The sequence below is a fragment of the Hippopotamus amphibius genome, chromosome 5 (genome assembly GCF_030028045.1).
Source record: "Hippopotamus amphibius kiboko isolate mHipAmp2 chromosome 5, mHipAmp2.hap2, whole genome shotgun sequence".
Taxonomy (NCBI): domain Eukaryota; kingdom Metazoa; phylum Chordata; class Mammalia; order Artiodactyla; family Hippopotamidae; genus Hippopotamus; species Hippopotamus amphibius.
In genome coordinates this window covers 42,497,193-42,508,269 of record NC_080190.1, presented here as the reverse complement: position 1 = coordinate 42,508,269, position 11,077 = coordinate 42,497,193, and the positions used below count along the sequence as shown (strand labels likewise).

The 11,077-nt window shown below is 39.0% G+C and overlaps 1 protein-coding gene across 1 annotated transcript; it reads right to left on the bottom strand.

Moving 5' to 3' along the window:
* Positions 1-7,628: 7,628 nt before the first annotated feature.
* Positions 7,629-10,762, bottom strand: DKK1 (dickkopf WNT signaling pathway inhibitor 1). The gene is made up of 4 exons (XM_057736343.1): positions 10,347-10,762; positions 9,946-10,108; positions 8,644-8,787; positions 7,629-8,527 (listed from the first exon to the last, which is right to left on the bottom strand). The coding sequence occupies exons 1-4, from the start codon at positions 10,590-10,592 to the stop codon at positions 8,274-8,276; spliced, it is 807 nt and encodes a 268-aa protein (XP_057592326.1). The 5' UTR covers positions 10,593-10,762; the 3' UTR covers positions 7,629-8,273.
* Between the last annotated feature and the right edge of the window lie 315 nt (positions 10,763-11,077).

The following is an 11,077-nucleotide window of genomic DNA, read 5'->3' as shown; positions in this document are numbered from 1 at the left end:
CACAAGGCCAGGCTGAAAACTCTTCAACATTGGAGTCAATGCTCAGTTGTAGAACAGCCACTTATTACTCTCATACTTGTGCCAGGCACTATCCTAAGACCTAAAGCTATGCAGAAATTCAACCCTGACTCTAAGTTCTACCTCAGAGTTGTGAGTTCATCAATTTTGTGCTCTAAGAAAAACAATCACTTAAGAAACACTGAACCTAGGTATTTGTGTATGTCAGTTATTTTTAGCTCTTTAGGATGAATCCATAATATCATTATACCAGATTTCTTTTCTTCTGGAACTTGAAACCACTCAGCCCTCATTTGTTAATAAATAACTACATTTATGGTTATCATTTCCTGTCACAAGATGTAATTTGAAGGATGGACTTAAAGTAAAAAAAAAAAAAAAATATATATATATATATATATATATATAAACGGGATGTGAGAACAGTATTTGTGAAATAGTACACATTGTGTATAGGTGGCTAGGTAACTGGACTTAAATGCAAGGATTTTTATCATAATATAGTTATATTACTGTGTAGAATGCATTCTCTTAGATGGGAGACAACAAAAATCTAACAGTGACTTAAGTAAACTTTTCAGGTAATTAATTCATTAAACTATTTCTAATCAAGAAAGTGATTGTCATTTTTAACTTTAAAGCAGCTTTACAGTCTATTAGTTTAATCGTTGACTTCTTTTTTCTTTCATTTAAACATGAGAAAGATGATATAGAGTATTATATTTCAAATATATCTTTAAGTAGAATTTCCAAAAAAAAGTTTTTCAATTCAGAAACTTGAGATACTGTATTTTCCAAGTCAGCAGGTAAATCTTTAGCCTATTTTAAATATACCATTAAATAACTTAAGGGATATAGAAACTTTAGATAGTTGAATTTCCAGCCCTGTTGGTAGTGGTTAAGAGCCTAGAGTTTGGAGCAGACTCTCTGATTTCAAATTCTGGCTGTAACTTAGTAGCTACATGACCTCACATGAACATCTTAAGCTTTCTTTTCCTTTCTGTTTCCTCATCTTTAAAATAGGAGTAATAAACATACCTCCCTCATAGAGGTACTGTGAGAATGAAATAAATGTATGTGCAACACTTAAATTTGTCTTTGGTACCTGAAAGATGCTCTCAAAAATTGCTAGCATGATCATTTCCTGACAGTTGTATTGCTTGGTTGGGAGGAGGTTTTATTTGTACAGTTCCCAGTTATGAAAAAACAAAAATATGAATTGAATTCCTACTGCTGGTCAAGCACAGTGGTGCATGCTTTCACATTTTCATATAAATGATAACTATGAATTCATTTGCACCCTACAATTTCATGCACTTGTTGTTTATCAGACCAATGACAGAATGGTAGCATTTTGGAGAACAAAGGGAAGGAAGAAGAAAGGTAAAACTGTGTACTAAAGTAAAACAAAAAACCCTAAATCTCAATGGCATATCACAATTAAAGTTTATTTCTTGTTCATTTAAGTGGAGAATGGGGGCAGGGGAATCTGCTGCTGCTATTATTTAGCAAGAGGGCTCTTCCATTGAATTGCAGGGCTAACATCATCTCCCTGGAGATCTGCAGATAGAGGAGAAGCTAGTGCCATGTCTCCAGGCGAACATTCCCTTGGCCAAGTTCAGTCACGTGAATGCAAAGGAGGAAAGGGAAACTGGTTTGGTGAATAGATAAGTTTCAGCCAGGAGGTCTGAAAGGACAGGTCTGAGAGGATGCAGCTGCAAAAAAGTTAGGTAATCAGAATGGAAAATACAAATTAAGATATCGAGAGTCTTATGGAATGAGACTCATAAATGAGAAAGGATGGATGAAAACTATGGAAGTGGGATAGGGCTTCTTAAAGGGAGAGAGGTGGTGTGAGCAGCAAGGAGAAAGTTGCTGAATGAAGTGTTAGTATAAGAAAACCATTGGCCAGTTTCTGAATTTTGCCAAAAAGTGACCCATCCTTAGAAAAGTTCTGGCTTTTCTGTTTGTTCTTAAACATGTTCTGCAATATGCCGCCTGAATGTCAGACATAGCACTTAGTCCCACTTGATCAGAAAGATGATCAAGACTGGTGATAAAACTGTGAAATATGCAGAGATCCCTGAATAAAGAATTTCCATCTGCTTGTCTCTAGCTTTCCGTTTAGGTTGGTTATAAAATCCAATCCCCCTGCCTGTAAGATTAAAAGCCAAGCTGTCTGAGAGGACAACTAAATTGTCAGGAAGAGGAAGGTGAGATTTTTCTCACCAATAAAGATATCTAAACTAAAGGCTATGTCCTGCTTTGGTAGTTTATGTATTTGTGTAATTTATGTACCATATCAAACAGTCTATCACAGTAGTTAATAATTGACAGATATAAAGATGGAAGATCATAGAAAACAGTTTATTGTAACAGAATTGTGATTTTTTTTTTTCCTTTTGCCTATTCCCCATTCCTCCATTTGGATCCTTTAAAGTATTTTAGTATGTTTTGTTTTGTAATTTTACTGGAATTTGTACAAATATTCCTATTTTACTCCTTATTCCTTCATTCCGTAAATACTTGCTGAGGGTCTTCTCTGTACCAGATAAGGTTCTCTCAGTATCTTTGAATGGAAAAGAATTTGGTCAGTAAAGGGAGGATATTCGTTTCTGTACTTTCTGGGAAATTCAGGGAGGAGAGACTCTGCACTGCCAGTAACTTCGCTAATCAGAATGAAGTACATCAAGATATCTGCCTAATATGTCCAAAAGTTTATTAGGAGAACCCAAGTTTTAGTTTAGATTTTCTGCTAATAGTAATATCTTGCATGATTGTTATAGAAAAATGGAAAACAATGAAAAGAAAGTTTAGATAGTTCTCACAATCCTATCTTCCAGATATGGCTGTCTAGACTAACATATTTGATACAACTTCGATAATACTATGTATGTTCTGTAATATGATTTTTTAACAACATTCTCACATGAAGAATTATAAAAACATTTCTCCAGATAAGTTTGATTGCAGAGTATTTTCAGGACATATAATTTATCTGAACAGTTATTTCATTGGATACAATTCATTTTTAATTTGTGCTATTATGATGTCACTGCAGATGGATTTTTGTATACATTCATGGTATTCTTAAAATTTCTATAAATTCAAATGCATCAAAAATTTTTCACATTTTAAAAACACTTGCCAAATTGCCTTTCAGAAAGGTAATGCCAGTTACCGTTCCTGCCAACGGTGTCTGAGTGTCCTGTTTTCTGTCCCTCTGATGAGACTAAGTATTACCATTTCCTTTTAATTTGAACTTCAGAGCCTCACAGATATTTGAAATGTTGCAAAGGTATCACTCTTTATTTTAAAAAGTAAATTTTGCCCATTAGGATAAAGTTAGTGTGAAGTATTGTGAAATGTAACGTGGTGTTATCATGGTCAGACAGACTTCATGTCTTCTGCCAATTTTACTTTTTTGTTAGACTTTAATAGTTTATAATTGCTAAGGGGGTCAATAATCACTGGCCTTCAAATGTAATTTTACATTTGTAATAGAAACTGTCATGATTTTAATTTATAACTTCTTTGGCAGAAAAATAAATCCATGATTTGTGAAAGCTGTGTGTTAGTTACATCAGTCAAAAACAGAATTGTCTCAAATATAATTTCTTTACCTTCTACTCCATGTAAGATAACTCGTGCTGGAAATGAAGTAATAGTATGCTTATTTTATAACTTTTTTGGGTAAAATAATCACCATGACTTGTGAAGACAGTGTAGTAATCTTTTGAGACAACGTATGTCTCAAAAGTGTCTTCTTCAACTCTACTTTCACCTAATATGGTAATTGCCCCCCAAAATGAAGAGTTTTTACCTTTTTCTGTGTAACATATTACCAAAAAAAAAAAAAAAAATCAGCAAAGCCCAGCTTCTCCCAGGTACCCCATGCTCTAGCCAGTGGATTATTGTGCTTTTTAAAAAATGCAGTCTGTATTTTTATTTTTATAGCTTTGTAATTGGCTCACATTGCTTCCCCTGCCTCCAGTACCCTTTTCTTTGTGAGCTGCTTCTCATTCTTCAAAACTTTATGTGTTTACACATATATATAGCTGGTTCACTTTGGTGTATCTCAAAAGCTGGTACAAGAGTAAAGCAATTATATTCCAATAAAGAGCTTAAAAAAAATAAAGTCCAAGAGTAAAGTTACCAAGCCAATTTTTTAAAAGTAAAAAAAATATATATAAATGTGGTAGATGTGACATGTGCTGCCTGTTCCTACATGCTCCTCATAGAACTGCCGAAGTTCCTTCCTATGAAAGGTGGACTGGACGTAGTCAGCTGTGTTTGTATTGTAGGATCTGGGTAACCGAGCTAGCCAAGCGCAGCAGAGGTGAACCCCTGAACAAAGCTGAGCTAATCAAAAGCCTTGCCAAGGAATCTGGAATAATTGCTGAGAGGCTAAGCAGTTTGCTGAGCAGAGCTGAGCCTGAAGGTCACTTTTATTGGGGACAATATATGCCACTGTGACCAGCCTTAGACGTGTGCAAATTACAGTTGAGCAGAAATCATTAGCAAACTGTGAAGCCAGTCTGCACAATGGTTCCCATACTGATTTTCGTAAGATGTAGCATTCTAATCCATGTATCCTTTTTACTTTCTCTAGTTTAAATGATTTCTCATCCTTGAAATAAAAGGGCCTTGAAGACAGTTAAAATACCACAGCTTCCCTGAAGCTTTTACTGAACACCTACAGACTGATTTAATTACTTTTAATCTGTTGTTAGATATTCATATGTATGATACAATATCTTATTGTTTTTTCAATAGTGAAGACTTAAAATTGAGTGCTTACTATAAGCTATACGTAATGCTAAGTATTATTATAATGTATGCATCATTCTGACATCAACACTCTAAAGTTGGCAGTCACTCCATATTAGTGGGGTTCTATCCTTTGCCCAACATCATTTAGTTAGAAACAGAGAGCCATGTTTCCCTCCCAAGTCTTATCTGATTCCAGGCGCTGTGTCTCAAACCACTGTATTAAACTAACCCCCAGCACTAATAGTTGTTTATTACCTCTCTTGCTAGATAGTGAGCTCCTCGAAGTTAGTATATTATATACCTTGTTTCACATGCCAGGGTGGTACCTGTTGAACACCAAAGGCTCAATACATGTTAATTAAATTAAAATTCTCTAGCATTGCCCAGATTGTAGTCTCTGATTATTGATTTGATTTTCTAAGCAGTTAACATTAGGACAAACACAGAGGCCCACATGTATACACACATTTGTACAAACATCAGATGCCTAAATTATGGAGATTCTTTATTTTCTGTCTTTTTAGTGTGGAGACAAATAATGTATTTTATATTTTGGTACTGTACTCAATAGTAATTTAGAAGGTATGAAAATTGTAATATAGAACTCAATGGAACACATTCTACAAACCTAATGGTAGCATTGTCCATTTTTCTTTAAGACTATGAAAGAAAGTTTGTAACATGATAGTTAGATACTACAATCAGGTTTAAAGTGAAGGAAATTTTAATGAGTTTATCTGAAATTTCCGTAAGTGACAATGAGTGCTAATTTGGCCATGCAATTAGAAATACTGAAACTGATACACAATTTCTAACTGTGTAGTTATGTTAGTAATTCATGATTGAATTAATGCAATTTGATTTACCATGGGAAAAGTCCATAAAGTGTTTTGATCTGCTGAAATATGAATAGTCACATTAAGGCTGCATATCTGTATTTTCTTTTAAACAATGTATTCCCATCTTCATTCCTATCAACAGATCTCAGGTTAAACAAAATTTGAAATATTTAACTTTCCTAGCAAAACAAGAAAAAAGGGATGTGGAAATGACTTTTGTAATTTTATTTAATTATTTTAAAATCAAAGGAATTAGAACAAGTCTAACTGAGCACCACAGATTACTATTTACTGTGAAATTGATAGGATAAACCTCTTCCCTCTTCCTCCTTTGATACAGTTTAGCAAGAGTTTAATCATCACTAGATCAGTGACAAGCACACGTCTTGTCATTTTGCCCATGCCACCCCTTATGAGTAGCTACAGCAAGCATGCTTTTTAAATTTGGGTTTTCCTTCAAAAATGAGTCATTATCTTACCCTACAACTATATCAGCACATGAACACACACACACACACAAATCTATACTGATGGCATAATATTTGTTATAACAAAAACACTGGCAACAATTTAAATGTCTCTCAATAACGACTCTTTAAATTACGGTATAACCATTCCAACATACTTCACTCTTATGGCAGTCATTAAAAGGAATGAGACACCTCTCAATGTATTACATAGAATGATCTGCAAGGCACATAAAATAAAAAGTGCAAGGTACAGGGCAGTGTATAGAGTATGCTGCCATTTGATATAATACTTTGTGAATGCATTCCCAAGTTCATGTGCTTTTCCATTCACGTAAATTGTTTAAAAGTAAAATAACATTCGAGTTTCAGCAGCCACTATTTAAAATGTTTGAGGTTCCTTAAATGATCCTCTTTTGATTTTGTATTGTATCTGACTTCCATCTTCCAGCCTCCATTACTAATGGAGTATCTACAATTTTTTTTAAAATATTTTTTCACCTTTATAAATGTACAGAATTTCTTTTTGCTATCCCTTCCTAAGTCCTCAGTTGGACAGGAAGAAAAGGCATCCCTCCTTGGTTGGTCTCTCATTCTCCCATCCCCATCATGTGACGGGAAGCAAGGAGGGCTAGAACCAGGGCTGATGTGCTGAGATGTGCAGAGGTGGAGAGTCTCTGGCCACGGCCAGTTCCTGCATAAGTGAAGGGATCCCATAACCAAGGCCCTTTAAACGATAGCTCTTCTCTCCTCTTGAAACAGAGGCCCTTCTTTCTTCTTTTCGAAGAAAGGGTTTCCTGTTTCCTCTCCCCTGTTGGGCTTTATTGGAGACAGCAGGCCTTAGAACTGGCCTTCCTGGCACATCAGCAAACTAGCACATGTAGAAAAAGAAAGTCTCCAGCGTGAGGAAGCTGAAACTTCCAAACAAAAGGAATGTAACAGCAGACATCCTGCCAGTTCCCTTCTCAGGGAAGAACCAACCAACCCTTGTGTCCTGTTGGCAAAACTCCTTGAAATTGAACCACTTCCGGGAGTACAAACACAACAAATATTCTAGGACATCTATGTTATTTAAGGAAACTTGTTAGACAGTTGATCAGTCACTGTCCTCTGGAGTGCCTTAAATCCAGCATTTTGTGGTTTTGATGTAGACTTTTTGAATATCACAGAATTAAGTGTAAACTGGGACAGCTGCTCTCTCCTTCCCCAGTATCAGATTTGTCAGTATCAAAGTTGGCAAATGAAAATACAAAGTGAATTTAGACTTCATTTCTATGGGTTTTCTTTTAAACAAAATACCCCCTCCTCTTCCAATGAACAGATTTCTGGTTGAGCAAAATTGAAATATTTAGTTCATCTAGCAAGAGAAGCAAAGGATGAAATGAGAGAGGATTTGTGATTTTTTTAGGTAATATTTAAAAATCAAAGTACTTGGAACCAGGTCTTCCTGGCATGAAGTAATATTTAAGATACTTCAAATTCACTAACGTGGTACAAAATTGGCATGTATTTGTCAACTGAATTTACACACACACACCACACACATACAGCCCTCTAAGATCACACTGCCAAAATTTATCTATACTTGTACTATTTCATGGTATTAAAAGTTAAATTTTATTTCAAGGACTATCACAGCCTAGAGATAAATATAATCTAAGCACTGAGATAGTACATCTTGGAAAATAAGCTAATATTTTCATGTTAAATCTTACATACCTATCATTTGTCATTCCAAAAGCTCCTTACATTCTAGATTCTAGAATTAAAAGGGGGGAAGGGTTTTGCATTTAAGAAGTATAAGCTGAAAGTATTTATTTCAATTCAATATAGAGAATTTATCAGTCAAGATAACAATCAATGTGTACAAAATTTACATAACAAGAGGAACAACAGACAATGCAGCACCTTTAGAAAAATAATTAAAAGTTTTGTCGCATTTACAGGTAAGTGCCACACTGAAAATTTACAACACAGTAATTTACTGCAATCAATGACAGGGGAGTTCCACAAAGAAACAAAGCTCTTACACTCCAGATTTTCGGAAGGTATTATTGGAATGCTTAACTGTAACCACAGAATTTGTACATCCTTAAGGATTGAGCTCACGAAAGTCACAAACGGTTTTCATAGCATATATTATGTAAATGGAGTCCAGTGTGTTCAGACAGCTGGCTTAGTGTCTCTGACAGGTGTGAAGCCTAGAAGAATTACTGGCTTGATGGTGATCTTTCTGTATCCGGCAAGACAGACCTTCTCCACAGTAACAACGCTGGAATATCTCCAGCCCGTGGGAGCCTTTTCGCCTGTGCTTGGTGCATACTTGACCTTCTTTGAGAACAGGTTTACAGATCTTGGACCAGAAATGTCTAGCACAACACAACCCTGTGGCACAGTCTGATGATCGGAGACAGACAGAACCTTCTTGTCCTAAGAAGACAATAGGAAAAGTACACAGTCACTGCTAAGCCTGCGTTATTTCATCAGAGTAATCCAAAAGACACTTCTAATGTGCTAACAAAAAAGAACTAGCGTCATTAACCTACCTTTGGTATGATACATTTTTGAAGACAGTGTAGTTCTTCTGGAGTACCCATCCAAGGTGCTGTGATCATTACCAAAGCTTTCAATAATGGTTTCCTCAATTTCCCCTCGATTGAAATGATTGTGATCAGAAGGCATACATATTCCTAAGGAAGCAGGAGATAGTGATTAACTCCTGAGCTGTAATTTGTTACTGCTTATAGCTGTGACAGTGGCAGTCTGTTATGCCTGCACCAACTTGAGATACCTCATTGTGGTGACATTAATTTAAACACGACCCAAACTTCCTTCCCAGTGTTAAAGCAAAACTCCTGAGATGGACAGAGGCATCAATGTGTACACTGTGCACTCATATGTAACATCGCCAGTCTAGCCACTTAAAATACTTTTCCACCAACTGCAGCAGTGGCAATGAAATTTCTGCCCATTTTAATATCACCCTTGGGGTAAGAAAAAATCAGTTACTTAAAAGATTGTTTTTAAAAATAACTTCTCTGCCCTTGGTGCTATATGGGTACTGCCAGACTAAGTTAAGCAAATGCAGTGCCTGCTGCCTGGAAGATTACAATCTTACCCACCAGTTATTTTACTGTATAATTTCTATATTACAGAGATTTAGTTAGTGCATCCCGGAGTATTACTGGGTCCTAACGAGAACCGCCACCCTTAAGTTTATTTCTGGAGACTTCTTTGGCTGAGTCTACCTCTTTGAGACATTAAATTTTTGTGGATCTGTGGTTGGGGGGGAGGAGTACTTATTTTAAGGTAGCAGGAAGTAGAGGCAAAGGATGGAGAAGCCAGGATGTGAAGGCATCAAAATCTCCTTTAAGAGTGGCCAGCATAGATAAATCACTCTGTCTTCTGACAACAGCTTGAACAGGGATCTTGACGGAGAGGCTAGTCTGGCAAAGCTGTTAGAGGCACCATAAGAAAAATGAAAAGGCGACTAAATGCCCATCCTGGTTTCCTTGGTGTCTCTGTATAATTCCACCTCCTTTCCCATTTTCTTTCTCAAATGGTATCAAGGCTGTCTCTAGACTAATTATTATGGAAGGGTCCACTCTGAGTTAAGACGTCGTGTTACGTAATCGAGCGGCACAAAGGGAAATAAGGACCTTGAAGACCTCCATGCTTCTCTTGGTTCCCAGGTTAAACACTAGCCTGAAAACGTTTCGTTTCAGGGGAACCTCGCACACTGAACTCCCATTTGCAGGTGGTGCCACAGCGTTCTCAGAGCTGAGAGCATTGTCGCCCAACTGTAGGCGCACAAGCGCGCGCGACGGTTTGAGTCTGACCCGACTCACCATTTTTGCAGTAATTCCCAGGGCAGCACATAGCGTGACGCATGCAGCGTTTTCGGCGCTTCCTGCAGGCGAGGCAAATTTGTGCGCCTGCACCCGCTCCGCGGGTGGGACTCGCGCAGTATTCATCGGTGCTGCACTCCTCGTCCTCGGCGCACGGGTACGGCTGCAGGAAGGGGGCCATGAGAGGGTTAGGTACCTGGGCATCCAGGTGCCACCCTTCTGGACGCATCACAATCCCTTTCCGCCCACCTCTCCAAAAACTGTTGCCACCCCCCTGCTCCCAAAGGCAGAGTTTCCAAATGCACCTTGAACTGCGCACCCACAGCACGTTCTACGCTCCCCTCCCCAAATGAGACCCCTTCAGGGTCACAGGGTCCCCAGATCCCTAAGACCCCGCTCACCTGGTAGTTGTCAATGGTCTGGTACTTGTTGCCGCCCTCAAACAGAATCCCGGGAGCTGCGCTGACTGCGGAGCCTGGGTGCCCGGCAGCGCCGCCCAGCGGCGGGGGCAGGTTCTTGATGGCGTTGGAATTGAGGAGAACCGAGTTCAAGGTGGCGCTGACTCCGAGGAGAGGGCGACCGCAAAGAGCCGCAGCTACCAGGGCAACCAGCACCCGGGCGGCACCCGCTGTGCCCAGAGCCGTCATCTCAGGAGGACTCGAGGGAGGGACAGAGAGACAAAGGAGGAATGTCCCTTTGCAAGCCTTGTCCCCCCGAAGCTGTGCTGGCGCAGCTGCAGAGTCAGGGCTCCGAGAGCCTCCACGGGTCCCCGAGTCCTGACTGAGGGGCTCTGCGCCGCCACCGCCACCGCGGCTGCCTTTATACTGCGGGCTCTGAGCATTCCGGCCCCTCGGGGGGAGACAACAAAGCTGGGTTGGGATTTCAAAGCGTTGGGAGGGACTGGAAGGGGGTGTGTTTGTGTACATGAAGGGGAGCCTTTGACACTCTTCACCCCGCCCCTCCCTTGCGCAGTCGTTCCCCTGCCCGGCTCACCTTCTGGGTGACGGTAATCCGTGGGCATTAGAGGAGACGACTTTAATAAATGCGGGAAGTGGGAGGAACTGCGGGAACTGGGGTGCCCTTGCCTGGAGTATTGGGATCTGACATACTTCTCAGTCAGGCATTGTGATAT

Coding starts and splice junctions, on each gene's coding strand:
- DKK1 (XM_057736343.1), bottom strand. CDS start 10,592: ATGACGGCTCTGGGCACAGCGGGTGCCGCCCGGGTGCTGGTTGCCCTG. Junction 10,109..10,346: donor AGACCATTGACAACTACCAG/GTGAGCGGGGTC, acceptor CCCTTCCTGCAG/CCGTACCCGTGCGCCGAGGA. Junction 8,528..8,643: donor AAAAATGTATCATACCAAAG/GTAGGTTAATGA, acceptor TTGTCTTCTTAG/GACAAGAAGGTTCTGTCTGT.